Here is a 24,907-nt window from a genome sequence, read left to right as displayed (position 1 = left end):
AAGAAGCACCAAATGTTAATACTCAACATTGTACCTCTTAAATACAGTAGTACTTCTTGAGTACTACTACTTGAGTAAATGTGTTGCTACTCTCCACCACTGGAGGGAAAACCATCAAAAACATGATTTGTTACTTATATTCAACAATCCTAATTTTTCCAGCAACAAACAATTAGTCATTAATTTGCTCATTATTTTAGCCAAATTCTACATTCATAAAATGAAATTCTTAAAGAAATTACCATCTTATACCATCCTTTTCGACCTTTAAACAAACTGACCTAAACATTTATTTTCAAACCCTACTGAATCTTAAACAACCTGTAATAAAAAACATTATTCATTCAAAGAATTTAGGCAAACATTTCAACTTTTTATGTGAATAATTAAACCTCTTGTGTGTCTTTATTTGTGGGTTTTAATTTCCCTGTTTTGCAATTGTGTTGTTATGTTATTCAATGTTCAAACAAAAATTACTTTGTTTTGTTTTATTTATAGTTTTTACTGTGGCCTCATGTTTTTTTAAACTTACTTATTAAGTCACATGCGTTCTTCTGAGAACTTTATATATTTATTGTATTGTATTTATTGTGATGTATTGTCCTGCCATTAATTTTGCGGTTGTGTCTCCCTGTGTGGTTGACCACTGTATTATTATTACTGTACTCGGGTGTGTGTTGTTTGTTTTTATGTATTTCTGTTCTGCTGCAAAACAAATTGCCCCTTGGGGACATAAATAAAATCAAAGTTGAAGTTGAAGTTGTGTTACAATGTTATTGATCAACAATCTAAATAAAAGTTTTTGAAAACATAAATAAATAAACAAAAGCTGCAGTCCATCAGGCTATGGCTTCACGTCACCATGGCAACTGAACAGAGAGCCTTGAGGGCCCGGTGGCCTACTTTAGTTTGTTCCTCACCACCACCACCCCCAAAAAGACACACATTTTTTTTCCTCTGGTAAAGGCAGAGTTGAACACATCCACAGGGAGGCGACATACTCACTAATAACTCAACAATTGGACAGGACAGAACCAGTCTACCTGTTACACTACACACTGCAAATACCTGTCTCACCATTCATGGAGAGAAATAACAACGAATTCACAGCTTACTTTATTTCCTTTATTCAGAAGCTTGCATCACTCAGAGTCCCTAAATCACTGCCAAAGTATTATAAAAGTCTTCTATATGGCTGATATTAAGCCTTAACCGCAGCTATATTGTTAATATGTACGTGTTTATATGCAGATAACGGTCATATAGCGGCGGTTGTAACAGTTGAATCACTTAGAGAAATTCTACTCTAACTCTCCTGCTTTTTTATCCTCATCCAAACCGTTAAAATCCATATATACGTTGGGATTTGTAGTTTTTTCCCTCCGTCTCACCACACCCACCCGGCCGTGACGCGAGACCCTTATCAAACTACATTACCCAGCTTCCACCGCGCCTTCCCTCCCCTATCCACCTTCTTCAATCCCTCCCACTCAACTGTGGGCCGCGAGGAAGTCGCAAGATGGCTGATGTCGCTTGGAAGTAATGTTCCCCCCTCTCTCTGCAACATGAAGCCGTGAGTGTGGAAAGAAGAGAAAGCGAGGGAGGCACCCATCATCGGGCTTTTTTTAATTTTTTTTAATTTTTTCTTTTTAAGTTACTTTTATTTTTATTTTCGTCAAACATCCATCTCATTCCGCGTCGTGTCCACCTTCGGGGAGTTGACGCGTCAAATCACGCCGGGGACCCAGCAGCTAACAGAAGCTAACAGTTAGCTAACAGCAGCTAGCCGCTAACATCCAGCTAACAGCAGCTAGCCGCTAACAGAAGCTAGCCGCTAACAGTTAGCAAATATTAGTCCAGCTAGTCAGTCAGTCACCGCTTCTTATTTTTTTAGTTATTTTCTAAACTGATATTCTGACAACCTATTGCTACACACCTGCTGACATTTGCCTGAAGTAGTGCAGAATTAATGTCAAATGTTTCAGCTGTCACATTAAAATAAATAAGGTTTTTTTTGTCGGGTGTAACATCATGTCCAGCCTGTGGGTTGCTAACTAATGCGCAGTATTGCATCTGTTTCATGTGCACAAACCCAAGCAGCAGGAGCACTACTTTTTTTTTAGTGTTGTAGGTTACTTCATAATAATCACCCACCTTTGTTTTTGCATTTCCGTTTTTTTAGCTGCCAACTTGTTTTTTGGAAGCCGGTTATTATGTTAAAAAGCCAAAATGATGGAAGCAGGAAATATGGTGAACTTTTTCTGGTTATAGCTGCTGTAGCTGCACTGGCCTTGCTGCTGGCATCTCACCAGAAATCCACCACAGGGATGGACACTAAACTAAACTAAACTGAGCACCCACGACCAAAACTGAGGAATTCAATATCGGGGGGGAAAAAAGAAAAGTAACATTAGCTGACACACTTTGCACAGCAGCAGCAGTAGTAGTACTGTGCATGGTGACTCATTTCACTAGTCTGGGTAAGCAGAGACGTGGTTTAGTTTTTTTGCAGAAGGGTTTAACTAAACTCTACACTTAGTCACTACACCAGAGACTAGATAGCTTGCCTTCAGCTAGCTACAGTCTCGCCCCAACACCACATCACAAACACGGCGTACAGGACGTATTCAGAGCCCGCTCCCGGCCAGACGCACAGGCTCAACAACACCGTCATGGGAGTGCAAGGGTTTCAAGAGTATCTAGAGAAGCGGTGTCCAGGGGCTGCAGTCCCGGTGGATCTCCTAAAGCTTGCACGTACCGCGGCCCGCCAGCCCCCTCACCACCACCATCATCATCATCCACACCACCACCCACATCACCCAGGGCCCATGCCTCCCCCGCCCCCGCCAGCCAGGATCCTCATCGACGCTGACTCCGGCCTGCAGCGGCTGTACGGCGGCTACCAGACGGACTGGGTGTGCGGGGGGGAGTGGAACGCCATGCTGGGCTACCTGGCCGCCCTGTCCCAGGCCTGCTTGTACCAGGGCGGCCTGGAGCTGGTCGTGGTGTTCAATGGCACACTGGGGAAGGAGCGCTGGCCCGAGTGGGCGAGGCGAGCTCAGGGCCAGCGACAGACGGCGCAGCTGATAGTCAACCACGTCGGCAGCAAGGCCACCCCGCCTCCCCGGGCATGGTTCCTGCCCCCGGCCTGCCTCAGCCACTGCGTCCGCCTCGCCATGTTTCGCTTCCGAGTGCGGGTGAGCAATATGTGAATCAAGTGCTGTGAAAAGTTTGTTTTATTATTGTGGTCATTTGCCATGCCATGTTCACGTAATAGCCTTCTTGCCCCCTTTTTGTCGCTGCACGCCCATTTAGCAGCTTACATCATTCAGAGCTGTTTAACTCCTTCCTGTTTGTGTGCAAAGTGCTACTACCACCAGCCACGGGCAACAGCCACAACCACTGAAATTAGCCAAACATTTGGGAGTGAGTTGTAAAAATTGATTGTTGAGAAAATGCACACCTGATCTATCTAACAGGTTGTTTTTTTTGCTGTGGCTGTTTCTCCCCAGCAGAGCATAGATTTTCTGCTCTTAGCTGATGTTGCTGCTGCTCCTCTCCTCTGCTCTCATGGGTTGTATCTGGGATGGTCTACTGGGAGCAGAAATGCATCCTGTGCAACAGTTTTTTTTATAGATATTTTAGATATGAGAAGCAGCGTCTACATCCTGATTGAAATTGCGGATACTAACATGTATGGTAGAACATGACCTAGTCTAGCCTATGTATTACATAACATGAACTCAATGAACCTTTCATACATTGTTGAACAACTGCTGAGTGGATAGACTATTTATAGATCCCCAGTGCCTGACAGTAATGCTTTTTTAGTGACTTATTTTGTACATTTCGGTTGTTTTAGTGATTGAGAAAAATAATTAATACAATTATTTATGCATTTTGACAAAAATATTCGTTTCAACATAAATATGAGGTTAATGTATACATCTTATATGAGGCATAGCTATAGCATTTATAGCTCATACGATTATATTTAAGGCTCTTTATAAATGCAGCTAAACCACTGATCAACCTTAAGCTTTTCTCTCTTTTTTGCCTTACATACTGACAAATCTGGAAAAAAGATTTTGTTGTTAAACCTTTATTATAAGTTAAGTTATAATTTTGCACAAATGCAAATAAACAGGTAAAATCTTTGTTACAACACATTTATTATTATCGGCCTGAATAAGGTTCAATGAATATATTTACCATTAACACCCAATGTGACATATATGTAACTTTTCAGATCTTTGACACTAGAGTGGTATTTTGGAGAGAAAAAAAAGTCAAATGTGTTCATTGTGGTCTATTTAGTCTGTTTTATGTCCCCCATAATTTTCCTTGAAGGGTAAATGGGTCTGGGTTCTTATGGGTTAGGTATTCTTTTATAATTATAATTAATGCCTATACCAAATTATTCTGAAAATAGATTCACTATAAGAAAAGTCATAAAATGTCAGGCTTAAATAATTTGATTTATGTAGTTTTAAACTGCTTTCAAATGTCAAAAAGGGTCAAATTTGACCCAAACAGTATGTAAGGGTTAAAGTAGACATCTTATATGGTGCACAACATAGTTAAACATTGATTTTGACTCATAATATTATATTTAAGGCTTGTCATGAATGTAGCTGATCAACTTTAAACTTTTTTCTCTTTTTTTTTTTTACTTTTTAAATCCAGCTTCCCACCTGCTGACATGCATGCACTTTTTAAAAAAAAAACACAATGTCACGGTGCATCCTGCGAGGTTTCTTGTTTGAATAGGAAAAAAAATCCCACCCACATTATAGTACAACAACATACTCTGATGCTGTGTGTGTGTGTGTGTGTGTGTGTGTGTGTGTGTGTGTGTGTGTGTGTGTGTGTGTGTGTGTGTGTGTGTGTGTACGTACAGCATCATTACTCACAGATCCCATGTGTGCTTGTTTTTCCAAGTTGTATATTCAGGGAGAAACTGAGTCTTTATTTTAACAGCTTCATTGAATTACACCTCATGTAAATCAATTCCTATTATTTTAATTTCTTACTCAGCTTTATATATACTTACAGGCATTCTTATATTACATTTCTGCACATATATTCTTCTAGTTGTTTAAAAATTTGACAAATTTGAAAACTGGAGCCTCATAGTCAGCATTGTAGTCCCTGTCCCATATTGCAGCTTCATTCGAGGGAAGAGATTTGATTACTTTGACTCATTAAATAGATTTTTTTAATGAAGTAACTGAATATAATTATTTAGTTTTCACATTGATTAACACAGGGTTTCTTTTTTTATTAATAAGATTAACTTTACAATCTCGGTGTAATCATGACTCTTTCCTGCTCTCACTCTTACTGAGGCGTAAACGTGCACATGAGTCACCGTCATTTACAGGCTCTGCAGGGCACATCTGACATGAGCAGTGATTTCTGAACTAGTTATGTTTCCTCACCTGTAATTTAGAGAGCTTAAAGTGTTAGCATGCAAAGTTTTAAGTGTCAGTACAGCTGGTTTCTCAATTAATTTTATGTTTGTTTCATCTACTAATGTTTGACTATTGTGTTTGTGAGTGAGTCATTTTTTTTTTTTTTTTGCTTAACCCTCACATACAGCTCATATTCTGAGCCGTCACAGTATTTCCTCACATAATTGGTCTCTATAGCAAACTTCTAAACCACAAATTATTCATAAAGATCTCATCAGTCACAGATAAACATGATGTATTCTTAATGAAGCTTTCAGAAAGCACAGAGTTTGTTCTTTAGGTTTTATCATTCAAATAAACTATATAAAAGACACTATACTATGGTCCAATGTTTTATTATAACTTAAAAATTATATAAAATGTGAAGAAAGAAATGTATTTCCCTTTTCTTGTATATTTTGGGTCACATTAGGGGAAGGCATCAAATTTCAGGCTGTGAAGTATCTTTACTGCTCTCGGATGTGAAATGGTGGTCAAATTTGACCCTGAACAGTATGTAAGGGTTAAATGATGTATAATAGAATATGTGAAGCATCTTGTAACCTTTGTTTGTCAAGGTGCTGTAGATATAAAGTTGATTTATAACCTGTTGTAGTGACTTCTAGCTTGGTGGCTGGTGAGTTTCACAGATGTTAGTTTATTTTGGGCAAATGCTGATGCTTGTTAAGGATGTTGTCTTCATGAAATAATACAGAAACCGCTGCTGTGCTCCTTTTTATTTAAATATGACCACAAAAAAATAAATAAATCAGGGTCCTGGTAGGATGTAGACACTATGTTTTAAACACCCACAGTTTTATCAATATTTCATGCTGAATTTGTCCGTTCTGCATCCACAGGTTGTACAGACTTTGGAGGACCACCACCAGGAAGTGCTGTCTCTCTACAGGGACTATGGATTTGCTGGCCTGATCGCTCAGGATTCTGAGTTTGCCCTCTGTAACGTACCCGCCTACTTCTCCTCACACGCACTCAAACTGAGCTGGAACGGCAAGAACCTGACCACACACCAGTATCTGCTGTCTGAGGCTGCCAGGCAGCTCGGGCTCAAGACACAGCACCTGCCCTGCTTCGCTGCTCTGCTGGGTAGGGAGCGGCACACGCACACACACTCTTGCATACCACAGCTTATACACCCACACACACCCACACATAAAATCAGACATATATTCCACTCTGCCCCCTTTGTCGCTGAATCTGAAGCACACAGTTTTGGCACATTTCTTTTGAGAGTACAGCAAACATTTGAAGGAGTTTGTCTCTCTCGTAGGAAACCATATTCTGCCTGATGAGGACCTGGCTGCCTTCCACTGGAGTCTGCTGGGACCAGAACACCCACTAGCTTCTCTCAAGGTACCATATGCCTCTTAGTCCAAAGTCCTCTGCAAGCCATAATTCACTGTAAAATAATATTAGCTCCAATAATAGCGTAACGCTGTAATTTCTCGGATTATGAAGTGAAAGAGAACCAAATCTTTACTTGGGACTGACCCTTATTTCTAATTCCCCCTATTTTTATTGAGGTTTTTTTCACATTAAGATCTTTCTAATGGATCAGGGGCTGTTATCCTTTCTTCTATAAAATGTTTGAATTGTGGAACATCTGCAGGAAGTGTTAACTAGACTGCACCCTTTTTAAAATGAGTGAGTCAGGATAGAAATTATAGGAAAGAATGAATCATGAACAGACCAGGAAGATAGTTTAGTAATTGGTAATAGATAATCCCCTCACATAGTTGGGAAATGACAATCATTAATTATAATAAAATTCTTATCACTTTTCCAACTCCCCACATTCAATAAATGAACAAGTCTTTTTCTCTTGTGTTGGACTTCAAAAAATTGTCGTAATCCATGTCCTTTTTTATTTTAAGTGCTCATTGTATGAGTGTGATAATAAGTTTGGAGGTGCTGTGATATAAGAAACGAGCTGATTCAGCAGAGGAAATGCCACTCCGCTGCTTGGCATTCCTCGCCTCCTCTTTGTCTATTATTTTCACAGATCGGGACGCCTTGTTGTGTTTTACTGCTGACAAGTAAAAATATTAAAGAAGTGAGATAGAAAAAGTTAAGAGAAGGTTTTAGCTTTCTCGACTTAAAATATTAAATGAACCGGCTTCCCTTTATATCTATCCGTAGTTTGTTCCATAGTTTTAGGCCGTAATTGATAAAGTCTGCATCCCCGATTTTCTTTCTGCTGTTTCTGGAAACCTCCAATAAACCAGGGATGAAGTTTTGTTCCATCCCTGTAAAATACACACATTAGCAGTTAAGGCATGCAGACGTTAGAGGAAGGTTTGTCTTTGCTCTCATGTTTAATAAAATCTTAGGAGGAGAGTTAAAGGTTTGACTCCTTTTAAAAAGGGCAGAATCATGTAGCAGCTTGTATTAGATGAATATTTAGATGAGTAAAAATGAATCTCTGGATCAGATTCACTGTTAAAGTCCAATGTACATGTTCAAGCATCTGATTTAATGGTGATATAGGATAAATAACATGTATGTATTCAGGTGGCACTTACAATTCACTGTATTACTCTCTATATAACCAAATATATATGTTTAAATCCTTTTTGTGCTGTTGTCTCTGTCTCAGGTGCGAGCCCATCAGTTGGTGCTGCCGCCCTGTGAGGTGGTAATCAAGGCCGTCTCCGAGTACGTCTCCTCCATCAAAGACCTGGGAAACCTCGACGCCATTGCCAGAGATGTCTTCAAACAGTCACAGGTGGGTCATGTACATGTACCCCCCCCCCCCCCCCCAAAAAAATGTAGAAGAAAGATGATTGTGACTCTCGTTTGACTGCTCACCGAAAAATAGGTCATCACTGTTGACACAAGGCCTGAGTCAGCATTGGAAATTCCTCACACATCAGTGCTGAACCAGAGAAGAATCAAACCCCACCTTTTTATAGAAATATGCAACAATATTTAAAACTAGTTTCAGTCCATCAGAAGGAGGATGCTGTAGTGTTTGCAGTGTTGCACATAAAAGACAAATTAAATGCATTGTCACCTCTGTACGCCGTTCACCAACGTCTCATTTTAAAAGTGTTTTTTGCTCCAGTGAGAGGCTGAAAGCTAAAACTGCTGCTGTAGTGACTGAAAGTGAGTTCATGCACTGGAAACAGTTTATTGATGGATGGAAAATTTTGGTAATTGATTTATTCATTTCAGTTTAAAAAAATGTAAAATGCTGTGAATTCACTGGATCCTGCTTCTCAAATCTGAGATACATGATAGTAAACATGATGTCCTTTTTCTGGTTTTGGACTTCTGAATAAACAAACAACTTAAATATAGTCGTATATAATTGATTCTAATTTATCATTTAGCCAAAGTCAAAGCTTATTTCTACAGCACGTTTAAAACTACCTCAGTTAACCAAAGTGCTGTTACAAGCTTAAAACACAAGATAAAATAAAAGAACAATTATGAGTAAGATGAACCATAAAAGCAAAATATAATAACACAATAAAAGTCAGCATGTTAAGCTCAACTAGGATTAAAAGTTAATGCAAAGAGTCGACCAACCAGCCCAACTTTCTATCAGTCCCATCATCATTTTTAGAAGCCAGTTTGTATATTTGTTATATTAGTTAGGCTTAAGGGATAAATCTTGTTTCATACTGGATTGTTCTTATTGTTAAACAAATCTCATGAATAAGAATTGTTATTATTCCTCTGAGCTTCATCATATGTCCAAAATCCACATAATGCTTCATTACAATGACCATTTGTAGTTTATTTTTAGTCTATCCCACATAAACATCCTGCTGCTGGCTCACTCAGCGAATCCACAGCTGCAAATAGTCACCAACAAATGCTATATACTATTTCCTCCTGTTTGAGTAATGTGTGTGAAGGCTACAGTGCCTTAGATGTTGTGTGACCTGTTTGTGACCCGTTTTACTTACTTATATATTTAACAGGACCAAATCGGTTTGTAGATGAGAACCATAGATAGGCTGAGGAAGTCAGAAAGTGGTGATTTTGAGTCAAGCCTGGGTATATGTTTAATAATGATAGTAACAGTAATAGAGTGCTTTTCAAGGTGCTCAAAGATGTTTTACACAGAAGAAAGAAAAGCAAAGCTATCTATAAAACACTAAAAACAAGAGAGCACACTGAAAATACATCGAGGAGCAAAGGACATTAAATAAATACATGAATGAATGCATAAATAAATAAAACTAGTTCTAAAAAGGTGAGTTATGAGTAGTTTTTTGTAAGCGAACAGGTTGGTGCAGTCAACAATGTGTTTTGGGTGAGATGCATGTGACCTGGATTTAAGATGAAACCAGTTATTACAACCCAGCTTTACTGATTGTGTAGTTACTATTAATAATAATATTATTTTTTATTTATATAGCACTCTTCAAAAATAAATGTCAAAGTGCTTCACCGGCCAATAAAACAGAAACAGTACACATCATAAGAGTAGAGACAGCACGAATGAGTAAAGTGGATCAACAACAAATAAAATAATAAAATGTTAAATAAGTAAAATACACTTAAAGCAATACTGTAAAATCATTTAAGGCTGGTAAAAGGCAAAATGTAAGTGTACATTAATATATGTAAAAGTACACACGCACATCCTCAACATTAATATATTACAAGCTCCTAAAAACTAATGTCTGTAGGAAGTTAAGTCCAGTTTGGGGGTCCTGATGTTAAAAGCCCAACCTCCTCTGGTCTCAAAGGTGCATCTGGGAACAATGAGGAGAACTTGATTAGAAGATTTGAGATCACACACAGGCTCACAGAGTGTTAATGGCACCTGTGGTCCCTCTTTAATATTAAAGCTGAGTTTAGTCAGACCCGTAAGACCCTGAGCTCAGGAGCAGAATCAAGAAGTTGGAGTTTCTTCCTCTGGTCTTTGCTCTGATTTGATCTTGAATAAGTTAGTAACAGACCTGCTCGCCCCTCAGCTGGCCATTAAAAGGCTTCCACACGATCGCAGCGTGTTATGTAGTCAAAGCTCACGCCCTCGTCTCTTTCACAGTCTCGTATGGAGGACAAAGTGGAGCGATTCAAGAAAGCTGTGGAGTATTTCTCAGCTGCCTCCAAACCACGCTCGCCCAACATGGGGCCCTCCTCTTTCATTTGTGAGTAGCAAGCACTGCTCAGGAAACAAGTTTTAGACGTCAGGATCGCGTTAATGTGTTTGAGTTACTAAATGTATATTTATCTTCTTGTCTCGCTCAGTACCTGGGTTTGGACCCAATCCATTTGGGGGACCACCTGGCCACATGGGACCGATGCAGCCTGGAAAGAATCAGGTACATTTCCTTTTTGTTTTTCTAATCCTCTCATCTTCCTGTGTGTGTGTGTGTGTGTGTGTGTGTGTGTGTGTGTGTGTGTGTGTGTGTGTGTGTGTGTGTGTATAATTGTTCTCTGCTCTACATGAATCTACATGTAGCAGAGTGGATTAAGTTTTTGCTCTTTGAAATCCCTTTGTGGCATGTGCTCATTTAGGGGAGTAACTGGCTATGGGAGGAGAGCGCAGCCCTTTCCATCCTAAATCCTCCCTCCAGCCTTGATTTAGATGCTTATAGTTTGATCTAAAATAAAACCAGATAGCATTAGTTCCCCTCGTCCCTGAGAGATCTTCTCCCTCTACCTCCCCCCTTGCTTCTTTGCCAAACTATTTTCTTTTCCTCTATCCCTCCCTTCCTCCCCTCTCTCCCCCCCCTCTCCTTCTCCATCCTAGTTCCCTCCCCAGGTTCCGGGGTTAAAGCCACCTTATCAAAATGCTCCATATGGACCTGGCTCCGCCCCTCTGTTCCAGAACCCGCCACCGCCGTCCCAAGACTGCAACGATTCACTGACAAGCAAGATGGGCCTCTCTGATTGGTCAGCTCCATATGATTCCACTCAGGGGGGAAACCGATTACCCAATCATCACACCGGCACTCAGTCCGGTCCCTCTCCGTCTCCTTCCTCGTCATCAGATGGAGACGAACCCAACGACAGCAATGCAAAGTAAGACACAGACAGAGTAGAAGAGAGACTTGCATTCCTTAATACACACTGGGCCTGATTTACTAAGATCCCAAATAAAGGGTAAATTGCATTTTAAGAGATTGCACGTTTGGTTAGCGTGCATTTTGCCAGTGATCTACGAAGCATAACTGTGCAAATGACAAATGAGGGGATTCCATGGATTTAGAGATACTAGTGGAAGAGGTTAACAAGCATATTGTTGAGTTACAGTAAGATTAATCTGGGGGAGGAAAAAACAGAAAAAACAGCCATATGGGAGAGTATTTGTGACAAGGTCAAACCAAAAATATCTATTCCCAAATTATTTACAAGGGCGAAAAATATCCGTTCTGTCATTGTGCCTCCGTCTCCTCCTCTCCACAGTGACAGCCGGTTAATACCTGCCCTTCAAACGTATTATTTATAGTCGCACTTACCTTGCGTGTGCTAAATTAACATATTTTGCATTGTCTCCTCCCTGTATTTTACTCACCGGGGTAAAAATGACATTCATTATGGCAAACGTACTAAATGGGACAGCATGTATGTATCTTGCACATTTGAAAGATGCAAGTGTCAGTGCGCTGCGTTAGTCAGCTTGCACATTTTTTTGCAGGTGATGTCAAGTTTGCACACGTTTTTTTACAGAAACCTTCAGTAAATCGGGCCCTATAACTGTCAGGCCTGTCACGATAACTACTTTTATTGGATGATATATTGTCTAATCATGATAAATTATATTATTGTCAGTTGAAGATGCAGTTTTAACGGCTCACAGAGAAAATATCAGTACAATGCCGCACGGTGGAGTTCGAAGTTCCTCATTGTTGTGATGCTACAGGATATCTGTGCATATAATCAAACCCATTAGCATGTTTTTAATGTTACGTTGTATATTCTCATAATGTACTAAGCATAAGCTAACAGGCTTTCTGAAATGATTGAATGTTTTTTTATCATACAGCCATAGTTTGATCCAGCTACTGACAGGAAGAGGAGCTTTTTACAACACACCCTCTCCCTCCCTGTTAGTAATAGGCGAGCAGTTGCTGCACAGACACACTCTCCTCTCCTCCTCTGATCGTCTTCATTTTGATTTAATATCACAGTAACATCTCCTGTGTTGTTCTCCTCACTAACATTACACTCGGGTTCAAATTGAAAAGCCTGAACAGAAGTCATGTTTATCTCGCTGTAAGGTAAAGAGACTTGGATTAAAGGCATGCAATCATTTGACGTCACTACCCAGACTGCATTGCGATGTAACAATATAGATAACCTACGAGTGAAAGGATTTTTTTTTTTCTTCAATTTTATGAGAAATTAAGACACCAAGAGTGTTTTTATGGCACATTTATGTAGTTGATGCCAACACGAATCTAATAAGGCCTATAAGTCTTAATAGTTGGGGTTCCTTTTAAGGTGGAGCATTTTATTATAACACGTTTTGACTAATTACATGTTTAGGTTTGATAACTTGTAGACATTTTTTACCACAGTAATGCTGAAAAGAGAAAAGGGAGAAAAGTAAGGGCGGAAAGGTTGATTGCACATTTTTAGCATGATTTTTAAAAGTCTAATTGTGTAATTCAGTGAAGTCTTATTGCGCTCATTGTTTGAAGTTTTGCAGTTTGTTGTTGTGGCTTTCAAACCACTTCAAAAAAGAGGAATAAAGGCTTTAAATAGTCGTATAAAAATAAAAGCCTTTTATAGTTGGACAGGGAGCTGGCCGAAATCTGATTATTTGCCTCATGTGATGTCACTTAACTGAATTGAGTCAAGTTGCATTGTGGGTAACGAAGGTGCCAGATTTTGTCAAGGAAGCAGAACAGACGAGAGGACATTTCTTGTTTTCTTGTCTTTTGCTGTTCTGCTTTTTCTTTTCTTTTTTTTAAATCCAGCAGTGATAAATCAGTGAATTGCTCTTTTTTAAAGCATCAGTATCAAATTTCGCAATACCAACATTGTGCTCCACTTTCACAAAGCTGAGGTATCATATAAAGACCAACGAGACAGATGACTAATAGAGAGTTAATTTGATTATTTGATTTGATTTAATTTGGGCGACAAATTAAAGGAAAAAAAACATCAGGTGTCACGATTCCTCCACAAGATACTCCCTCATTTACATGATATGTCACAGCCTTTTATTTAATAAGGTAATCTCATTAACATCAAGATCCGAGTACAGCAGATGGAAAGAAAAACAAACACAGTATTGCATCAACACGCAAAACAATATTAGGTAAAATAAAAAGAAAAGAAAAGAAGATAATTAATAAATACAAGTTAGCAGATAAGATTACACTGAAGCAATCAATTAAAACAAGGTCTGATTATAAGGCCTTTGAACAGCTGATAAATACATTTAATTTTAAGGCCTTTTGTGTAAGGTGCATTATAAGAAAATGATATTTTCCTATAGAATGAAAGTTTATTGTCCACCATGGTAGAAAATTGTCTTTGGCTCACCAATAACAGACATACAATAGACTCCATAAAATCATTCTTAAAATACATAAATACATAAAATATTTAAGGTATGAAAATACAAGTGTATATCAGTTCCTGTGTGCGTATTGAATTTAAAATCGTTGTAATGTAATTGAATATTGATTGAAGAAAATTCAAGTCAATAGCGACCGATCCTCCCTTTTTAAACATCAACACCAACCGCAGTGTTAGTAGCTGGCTGGCTTTTTGTCAATAAGCAGTAAAGTAGTGCAGCTTCACTTTATAGAATTTAAGGATTACACCTAAAGAGGAAAAAGGATGAAGCAGCAGGGCATCGACAAGAGCTACAGAAGTAATTGTTTCGTTGACCCACCACAAAAAAAGGGATTTAAAAGTCAGAATGGGGACACCTTGGATTTCCTGTCGTTGAGTGTGTTAAGTTTCTGAGAGGCTTACATTAACGCTAATACTCTAAAGTCATTATTGAAACAAAGTGAGCATTTAACACCATGCCAAGGCCAGGATAACAAAATTGATCCCTCTTTCCCTCCTTCCTCCTTTTCCTCGCAGCCATTTGACGGACAAGCCCTCTCGGTGGGAGGATCCCGCCGGAAGGGGGGGCTCGGCCTCCGGAGACGGTTCCCAAGGCAACGGGAGCGGGTCAAACATTCCGTCACTGCTGTCTATGGCGACGCGGAGTCACATGGACATAACCACACCCCCTCTGCCTCAGGTGAGCGTCCAAAAAAAAAATCCTCCCAAAAAACATATTTTCACACACAGTTGTAAGTTGAATTTTTTCCCAACTTTCTTTTCCCTCTTTTTGTTTTATCATTTTTAGGTTAGTGCCGAGGTTCTTCGTGTAGCCGAGCACAGACACAGAAGAGGACTGATGTATCCTCAGATTTACCACATATTGACCAAGGTAAACAGTTTTCCTCTCTTTTGCTGACATCCATTCTTCACCAGTATCAGAAAAATGTGTTTTAATCATCTTGTGTGACAAAGATAATACATCAACCTCCTTAGACCTCTTGGTCCTCGCTTTAATCTCTGTCTGTTCCCTTGTCTCTTTTTTTTTTTCCTCTCCCACTATACCCGCCCATCACTCAGGGAGAGATGAAGATGCCAGTGTGTATAGAGGATGAGTGTAACTCGGAGCTGCCTCCTGCCTCTCTGCTGTTCCGTGCTGCCAGACAGTATGCCTATGGCGTCCTCTTCAGTCTGGCTGAAACACACCGCCGCCTGGAGAGGCTCGCCCTCCGCAAAAGGGCTCCCCTGGAAGGTAGGTACTGGGATCGAGAGGGGAAAGACAAGGGCTGATTGTAGTTCATTTAAAACATGATTATAAAAACTGAACACTTGCTTACAGATTTATTCTGAGTTGTGTAAAATGTGTAAAATTCTCCATGTTTTTTTTTTTTTTCCTTTCGATAATTTCTTTGATAACTGTGACTCTGTAGTTTTCAGGTAGCTTATTTCTTCTTGTAACATTGAAATATGAGGACACATCTGAGCTCAGTGACAAGACCACATATGGAGCCTTCAGTGTCTTTCCTAATTTGTCAGTCAGTTTTTGTTTTCATGCTACTCTGCAAACTCTGATTATGAGAGTTGCAAGTAGTGATTATTTTCATTAATCCAACAAAATGTCAGGAACTAGTCCACAATTCCTGTTATGATTCTGTAGAGCCTGGCACCGTGTCAGCCTTTTTAAATGTTTAGTTTCCTCTGATCAACAGTTCAAAGTCTAAAAATATTCACTTTGTCATATTTGATACATTAAAGCCTTAAAAATTCCAACAATTGCGAGAAGCTGTGACTAATTATTGGTATTTTTCCTCAGATTATTCTCTGTCGCTGCAGCTCTAATGATAACCGTACCTAGTGTCGGTTCCTCAGAATATATAGACGACTATCAGCACTGTTGATGATTTCAGTTAATGAAAGCAAATACTAACTATAGCAAATAAGTACTGGTTTCAACTTTATATTAAAAAAACAATGAAACAAACCATCGATAGAAGTGAAAGTTAGTGGAGCAGAAGTTTGGGTGCAGCTAGTTAAATGTCACTCTACCTGAGAGTGTTTGTTTTGACGTCAGTAAAGCTTCCATATTTTTCCTTCTTCCTCTAATTTTTTTGTGTGCCTTTTGTTGAAACTTAAAAAAAGGCCTCTGACCCAAAGCTTTCATCAATGAATGAAGACGGTGAATATTGGTGTCATGTAGATGTTGTTTTCTTGTTGTTTATACAGTTTCTCGTTGCCTCGACGCCTCCACAACCCTTTATCTGGCACCGTGTCAGTTCTTCATATTGATCTCTGACTCGGCTGCTGTAACAAGTGAAATCCTCCTCGTGTATCTAAATCGAGCCCTTTTTTTCTGTTCCTTTCACTAATGGGAAGTGGATTTGTCGGGGTTATGTATCTGCTGACATGTCAGAATACTAATTAAGGAAGGGAGCAGCTTTATATAAAATGTGCTGCTCTGTATGCTTTTCAAACAAAGGACATTTTGAAGTTACAAACACAAGTATGAATAATCATAGGTGTGAATGATAAGTACCCAGTATTATTTTAAAGATAAGATTATTCTTTTTTAGTACTACGATGGGTAAAATTTACAAAGTGGAGAGGAAAACATAGAAAGAAAATAATAATAAAATACAGTAAAAAAAAAGTAGCATTATGTACAAGAGTAATATATGGTAGTTTATTCAATTTGTTAATTGTATAGGGACAAGGATGGATCATGGACTTAGGCAACATACTACAGCATTTATATCCTGTCCATAATTTGGCACATATGAAACTAAACAAGAAATACAGAAAAATACCACAAAGGTTTTATAAATCAATAAGCAGCAGATCACTCATGACAACTCGACTGATCCTTCTTTAAAACTGTTTGAGTTTGAGTTTAAAATGCTCCTGGTTATGATCCATTATGAGTTCTGTAGATAAAAAGTCCCACAGGTTGATCAGCCGAACAGGAAAAGGCTTTTTATAATTCCCAGTAAATGAACCTCTCAGTGTTACTGAGCCAGAAACTCTGGGAGAGGTACCACCAGGTCACTGAGCAGCCTGGTTGTTTAGGCATTAATGGATGAGTTTATGGTTAGAATATTTAATAAAAAAGATCAAAATGTTATGGTTAGTAATTACACATGTGGTTTTCCTGAAATGCTGCTTTTATAGAAAGGCCTTAACCCTCATTTATATTTCATGACATTAAGAGACTGTCTTATAACTGTGAGGTCAAAGTAACAACTATATGTAACTGGAAAAACACTGAAATCCTACCTGCAGCGTCACTGTTAGAGGCTTTGGAAGGAGTGTGTCAGCTACACGTTTTGAATAATATTGCACTATTAACCTTTCACTATCAACCTGCACTGAAACATGTGCAACTGTGTCAAATGTATTTATGGAACCACTGCTGCATCGGATCTTTTAAACCGGGGTTTTCAAAGTCTGGAAGTTTCACTCAGTTCCTGGTTGCCTGTGAGATTATGATTATGTTATTTCCATCCACAGACAATCAACAATTCAGCCAAGACAGCCTTAAATTTCTGTTTGAAACACTTCAGACTGAATAAGATACATGAAAAGATCTGTCTGAAGGCATTTATTAGTAATTCCCCAAACCTCATCTATCTCTGAACCATCTCTCGGCCCTCCACCCTCTTTGAAAATCTCTGTTTTGAACCAAAGTATCCACACATCCAAACCGACTCCCTCTCTCGTCTCTGTGTCACAGTTCCTCCAGTGATTGTCAAAGAGTGGAGCAGCGGTAAGGCCAAGTCAGCCCTGACTCCTGAGCTGGTCCCGGCCCTGTGTTTCCGGGAGTGGACCTGCCCCAACCTGCGGCGGCTGTGGTTGGGTCGAGCCAGCGAGGACCGCTCCAGGAGAACCAGGGCCTTCCTGGCCTGCTTACGCTCCGACTGCCCAGCCCTCCTCAACCCAGCACAAGTCCCACAGCATCTGCTGCTCATGTGCTGCGTGCTCAGGTATGACGGCACTCTACACCACGGCTGGCTGTATAATTTCTCCGTAAAGGGAGCATGAACATTTGAAGATTTATATTGGGGTCAGTGACAAGTAAGGGTAGGCAAGATGAGCAATTTAAAAAATATCTTTTAAAAATAGTTTTAAAAGCAGCATCAGGTTTGTTAAAATTTACGTTTTGTATTTTTGTTGGTTTTATGTCATTTGAAATGACATTAAACCATTTTTTAAGATGTTTTATCCACCTACAGTGTATTTAAAAAAAAATAATTGTAAAGCATTTTGTCAATATTGAGCATGACATGCCTAAAAACAACCATTTTTTTCTAAATAAGTTTTGACATATGATGTAAAATTTGTGATAAAACATAGTGTTGCATATCAAAAGTGGATTATATTAATTCATCATTTTAGTCCACATTTATTTCCCTGTATATAATAATCAGATTTTAATGAAAACATACTGGTTTCACCAATTGGACACTGGGTTATACTCTGGGGCTCTATTGGAATATCTTTCAATGATCTAGAGTCCAAATAACAAACAATAGTAGCAGGACTTCACCTCTTTTTTCATTCTTTACTCAAGACGGCAACTTCTCAAATACATCTGTACATGTTTGGGATTTAAGACTAAAGGAGAGGATGGTCGTTTATGGACATGCACGATGCGCTGATGTCACCTCGTTGGGAAGGTTAAACCATATTTAAAATGGACATCCAGCATCATAAGAGTAAATAAATAACACAAAACGTATGATAGTTGCTGCTTTTAAAACCTTTACTCAAGGCTTTGTGGTTTTATAGAGAACATTCAGGATGAATACGTATCTCTCCCACTCTCACAAATTGATGTCAAAATGTTAACGCTTCTTTTTCACAGGAAACATTTCAATGAGTCATGGCAGCGAAACCCACTGGTGTCACTAATAACATTAATATGTTAATAATGGCTTCGTTCTTTTCAGTAGTTTCCAATAAGCCGTGACAGCGTTGACACAGAGCACAATACCAGCGATTATCTGCCTCACCTAGATGCTTTATTAAACTGTTGTCCTTGCTTGTTGAGTTGAAAGACATCTACAAATTTAATAATCTCTAAAAGCCTTTTTCACACAAGACTTTTTGACATGTAGGAAAAATAATGGTGTAAATACAAAATTTAATTAGTTTTTAGCTATTTGATTTGTTTTTTTTGGCTCACTGTCAAACTGTCATGACTTACTGGGACACTTTAATAAAACAGAGCTATTGTTAATGTTAATAGTTAATAAAACTCCTGTGTGAGTCACAATGTCTGCTGTGAACATGACTCTGCTGTTATAAGGCTGTAAATGTAACGGTAGTATTCAAAATCACACTGTAGTCAAATATGATAACTCGGTGCTCTGTTTAGTGTCGGTAACATGTGCAGACATGTCTATTCTGTCTGTGTGAAACAGCAGCGACCCAAAACTGACAGCAGTTAAAGACTAAATATTAAAAATTAAAAATATATGTTATAATATTAAACGTTTGTGATGTCTTTGACGTCAGTTTTATAGATTTGACACTCGGTTGGTGTTCAATTCAAACACAGACAGGAACAACTTGTTAGCTTCAGATGTACAGTATACAATGATTTTCTACTGTGGCGCTCTTCTTTCTTTCTTTCCTCATCTTATACTTCTTCTGCTGCTTCTTCTCCTTCTTTTTCTTCTTCTTCTCCCCCTCCTCCTTCTTCTCCTCTTTCTTCTTCGTCTTCTTCTTCCTCTTCTCTTTCTTTTTCTTCTTCTCCTCCTCCTCCTCCTTCTTTTTCTTCTTCTCCTCCTCTTTCTTCTTCTTCTCCTTCTTCTCCTCCTTCTTTTTCTTCTCCTTCTCCTCCTCCTTCTCCTTCTTCTTCTCCTTCTCCTTCTTCTTCTTCTTCTTCTTCTTCTTCTTCTTCTTCTTCTCGTAAAGATCTTATTGCTAACCCTGTATATATGTGTGTGCTCTTTTGCTTATTAGAGGATCAATAATCACTTCAACTTTAAATCTGACCTAATTAATTTATATCTGTACTTGATTTTAATAATGATAATAAAAAATAATAGAAATATAGGATGAGGCAGTATACGGTACCAGTCAAAAGTTTGGACACACACTGTCATTTAAGGGAATGGGGAAAGTGCCCAAACCTTTGATTGGTACTGTGTATATATATCTGTACTGTCTCATCCTTGTACTGTAATTTAATTAAAACTTTTCTGTTATGTCTTATGTTTATTTTATTGATTATGGAGCTGATTTGCAGATGTGTCCAAAATAAATAAAATAAAGCATTAATTAGGTCAGATATAAAGTTGAATCAGTTATTGGCTCTCAGTACCCTGTAGCTCCGTGTTTGTGCTCTATAGTTAGGTGTGTGTGTTTTCTGCCTCCTCCTCAGGTATATGATGCAGTGGCCTGGAGGAAGGATCCTCCACAGACATGAGCTCGATGCCTTCTTGGCGCAGGCTGTTTCCAACCAGCTCTATGAACCCGACCAGCTACAGGAACTAAAGGTAAGACACCATTCATCACTGCGTCATTATTAGATGAGTTCCTGCACACAATTCTTATTATATTTATGGTTTTACTGTTTGTTTTTTGGGCTTTTGATCAAGTTCTCCCTCTTCTTCACCTCGGAGTAGCACGAACTTTAGTGGTGCAAGATTTAAAAAAGCCTCTAAGTCAGTGGTGTAGCTTCTGGATATTTTAGGCTTTGGCTGGCGATTTTCTACATATTTCTTCCTGTCAACAGATGTCATGTGCAGAGCCAAAGCAACAATGAACTGAAACAACCCTACTTAGAAGTATTGTGTGTATAGTCAGAGTCTGATATCTCTCATCCCTCTTTGTTGCCCGAAAACTATTAAAAACACACGTCATCGAGCCACACCGTTGCACTGGTAAATGATAAATGGCCTGTACTTATGTAGCGTGTTTCCAGTCTTTTGACTACTCAAAGTGCTTTTACACTACACACATTCACCCATTAACACACATTCATACACCGTTGGCGCAGCTATCAGGAGCAGTTTGGTGTTGAGTGTCTTGCTTAAGCAGACATTGGCACGTTGCTGATCTTCTGATTAGTGGACGACCGCTCTACCCCCTGAGACTGCTCCTACCTTTTGATCCACAGCCACTGGGTGTCATGTTAATTTGCCCCAAAGGTCCTGGTTACTGTACTTTGTTTAGAAACCGCTCCAAAAAGTCATAACAGCGATAAGATAGTAAACCCTCAGGAGGGAAGCTCCTTGTATGGCAGACGCCAGGAATGTGGATCTGTTTACAGAGCTTCTCTAATTTGTTTGCTAGAGGAATGAGATAATATATCAGGCTTTGGAGACACAAGATGAGTTAATTGTTGGTTTGGCTCTGCACTCGAGATAAAAAGATGGTAGGAAAAAAACAGAAAATCGCCAGACATCATATCCTTTAGTGACGTATTCAGACCGGATACGGAAGCGTCAGTTGCTGTTCAAACACAAAACGCATTTCTCAACAAGAGATTATGCTTCTCTGCTCTTTTCTAATAACATATAGAGGTGTGTGTGTGTGTGTGTGTGTGTGTGTGTGTGTGTGGGAGGATGGACAGCAGACGCCATCATCATTATACTCAGATGAACCGAGTACTTCTGTCCCTCATTAGCTCAGTGTGCTTTATTTAGAAAATTAAATTGGCCGGATGCTGTATGGCGTCATTGCGTCTGACTTCCTGCCTGGCTCAATCTGCTCTGTGCAGCTTCGTCTCCCTTCAAAAATAGACCAGGCGCATATTTTTAGCTGATCTATATCATCTATAATAGATTATCAGTATATTTTCTTGTCAGATTTCCTCGCTGTGCTCAGAAAATAGACCAGACACCGATGGCTGCAGATCGAGTCAGATCTGAGCGGCCCAATCAGTTAAAATGGAGCCGAATGGAAACTGGCTGAGCTTCGCTGCTGTGAGAGTGATTTAAATAGAAGCGTTTCCCCAGACACAAGATAGACCAGGACCACATGATTCAAAGCTCTCCTCCTTTTCTTCTCTGTCACTACTTGTATCTTTTCTTCTTCTCTCTGTCCTGAGTATGATGCGGAGCTGCTGTCACTGTTCATTTGTGTGTCGCCTGTCAGGTGGAGAAGGTGGACGCCCGCGGCGTGCAGCTGGCTGCTCTCTTCATGGCCGGCGTCGACACAGCACTGTTCATCAATGATGTGTGTGGCCAGCCGTTGCCATGGGAACACTGCTGCCCCTGGGGCTTCTTCGACGGCAAACTGTTCCAGAGCAAACTGGCCCGGGCCGCACGCGACCGGGCTGCATTGTTGGACATGTGTGAGGGGCAGGTACGAAGCTGAGGGGGCAAGACTTAACCTGTGATGTGATATGTCTTTTTAAGTCCAGAAACCATCTTTAGGCCTCAGTTAACAGTTTAGTTTAGTTTATTAGGATCCCCATTAGCCATAGCACTGGGTAAAATAAGTTGAAAGTGATTAAAATCTAAGTGTGCAGAAAGCTAAAATTCTGAATCTGTCGTCTCTCTTTCAGGAGGAGCTGGTGTCCAAGGTGGAGAAGATGCGTCAGGCGATCCTCGAGGGCATTAACCTGTCCCGCCCGCCTCCTCCTCCTCCTCCTCTTCCACCTCCTGCCTTCCTCCCTCCTACCATGGTGCCCCCTTTCTACCCAATGCCTCCTCTCTACCCACCTCGCCCTATGGGCGGCATGCCTCCTCATCATCACCCACATCATCCACATCACCCTGCCCAGCACAGACCCAGAGCCTTCCCAGGTAAGGAGACGTTCCTTTTCTCCACCTTCATGCACAGATTCTATAATCAAGTTTTAGACATATGTAGATATTTCTCTGCAATAACAAAAGAATATCTGTGATAGGATATTTTCGTCTTTCTTCAGGCATTCAGTCCATCCCCCCTCAGGGAGGAAAACTGGAGATAGCTGGCATGGTGGTTGGCCAGTGGGCAGGGAACAAACCAATCCGTGGGAGAGGGGGGTTCAACATGCAGGTGGTGTCAGTGGGAGCAGGGAAAGGGTGAGTACGATTATTTTATTTTATTTTATTTTATTTTATTTTTAGATCTAAACTAACAGATTCTGTCTGTCTGTAACCAAAACCTTGAAAACCAGTTAAGAACAGTCGCTGCATTAATCTTAATCAGTTTCTTTAGTGACAGACAGGCTGCTGTTAATAAACTTAAAGATAATTCTTAATTCGTAGGACCTGACAAGTATAAAAACTAAGCATCGTCTTTGAACAGGAAGTAGTTTTTTTTGGGGGGGGGGGGGAGTCTTCGTGGGGGACAGTGGGTTTATTTTACTGTATAACAATCATTCATTGTGTGTGTTGCAATCATTGGAAATAGCAGAAGAGAATCGAGCATCGCTATACAACAAATAAACGCCAACAAAGCACAGTTAAGAACATTGTTACACCGTCCACTCCATGATCGAGGCGTTTGTGTTGCAACTTTATTTCTACCAGGAAATAACACCAGCTGACACAGCAGCGTCTTATATTTCAGATGCAACATTTGACTTTTGACAAGCTGCCACAAAGTAGAGAGTAGAGAGTCGTTTTTCGTGGAGAGAAAAGATTTGCTTATCAGAAACAAACTCCTAGATTTATTTTTTTCTATCATGAACCAACTCCTGTGTGAAATCTCTCAGTATTAAATGCTGACGTACTACTGACGCTGATACTGGTTGTACTTTGCATCTCTCAACGTGTCTTTTTTTCTTCATCACAGGAGGGGTAAAGAGATCCCAACAAAAGTAAGGGGAGCGAAAAAGGCAACTGCCAACAGAACACAGGTACGAATTTTTCACTTTCACTCATTTTTTTTTTTTTAACTTTGTTTTTATATACTTACATAAACATAAATACTCGGTATCATTCCAAATAAAAATAGGAATGAAATGGGGCTAGTAGATTGAGTTTGGGGGAGTTCCTTCGAGAGGTTTCCGACTTCTAACCTACTTCTCACATCTTCTGCTGTTCTTCTGCTTCTCCCGACAGACGTCATCCCCCCCATCCAGCAGTCCCCCAAAGTCCTCAGAGGAGGCGGGCTCCACGCCAGAGGTTGCGACCCAGCAGCTGAACGGCAGCTCGGCAGCCTCCGCCATCGGCCAGCCCTTGGAGCTGACCCCAGTGGCCCAGCCAATCCCGTGTGCCTTAGCCAGCAGAGACAACCAATCAGAGGGGGTGGAAGAGGAGGCCCCCTGTTGCCTTGACGACTGCCCGTCAGACGGAGCGCTACAGAAGGAAGAGTGATGGCGTTCCTCTTGCCGAGGATGCACTGCTCTGAGAGAGTTATCTGTGTTCGACTGCCTTTCCCTGTTTTTGTAGCCCTGCCTGCTAGCTGTGCACATTTATCACAAGGAGCAGGAAGCGACGCGCGGGGGCCGGGGGTGTGTTTCGCTCTCGTCCTCGTCCTCTCTGCTGCTCCGTGTGATAAGCCAAAGCAGTTAGCTGTTACTCCCTTTTTAGTTTTTCTCATGTGGTTTTACATTGTTTTATGAAGAGAGGATTTCTCCATGAGTCTGTAAGCGCCCCACCCCTCAAAAATCCTAATTGCCTCCCTCCCGCACTCAGAGTAAAATATGCTTGAAGCCCCCCCACCCCATGACTTCCCACCACCCCCCATTACCGCCCACCACTTAAACAATCCCCCCCCTCCTCCTGCCCCTCCTCTTGAGTATGGGTACCTGTACAGTTTCTTCTTGTTTTGTTTTTTGTTTTTGTTTGTTTTTTTTCAAATGGTCCCATTGTTTTTTTTTTTAATCTCTGCACACAGATGTTTAAGCTTGCGGTTACGGTGACAGATTGGATGTGGTTTCCATGGTTACAGCATCTAGGCCCTGGTCGCCATGGTCGGTCGTTGAGTGTGTGTGTGTGTGTGTGTGCGTGTGCGTGCGTGTGTGTCGATGCGGTTCGTTGCCATAGCCATCTCGTGTTAAGATTTGTGTCTTTACATGAGCT

General features: G+C 40.2%; 1 protein-coding gene across 2 annotated transcripts; it reads left to right on the top strand.

Annotated features, from left to right (window-relative positions):
• Positions 1-1,538: 1,538 nt before the first annotated feature.
• Positions 1,539-24,574, top strand: fam120c (family with sequence similarity 120C). Of its 2 annotated transcripts, none has more exons than XM_053317273.1 (17): positions 1,539-3,197; positions 6,314-6,560; positions 6,745-6,827; positions 8,071-8,199; positions 10,480-10,582; positions 10,683-10,756; positions 11,188-11,459; positions 14,484-14,646; positions 14,755-14,838; positions 15,027-15,198; positions 17,674-17,923; positions 20,329-20,443; positions 22,047-22,256; positions 22,459-22,699; positions 22,825-22,960; positions 23,676-23,739; positions 23,945-24,574. In XM_053317273.1, the coding sequence occupies exons 1-17, from the start codon at positions 2,673-2,675 to the stop codon at positions 24,197-24,199; spliced, it is 3,123 nt and encodes a 1,040-aa protein (XP_053173248.1). In that variant the 5' UTR covers positions 1,539-2,672; the 3' UTR covers positions 24,200-24,574. The 2 variants fall into 2 exon arrangements, with proteins under 2 accessions (XP_053173248.1, XP_053173247.1); XM_053317272.1 differs by having other exon boundaries at positions 22,804-22,960.
• Positions 24,575-24,907: the final 333 nt, after the last annotated feature.

The sequence above is a fragment of the Scomber japonicus genome, chromosome 4 (genome assembly GCF_027409825.1).
Source record: "Scomber japonicus isolate fScoJap1 chromosome 4, fScoJap1.pri, whole genome shotgun sequence".
In the NCBI taxonomy this organism is placed as follows: Eukaryota; Metazoa; Chordata; class Actinopteri; order Scombriformes; family Scombridae; genus Scomber; species Scomber japonicus.
The sequence above is the reverse complement of the archived record's forward strand: the minus strand, read 5'-3'. Positions and strand labels throughout refer to the sequence as shown.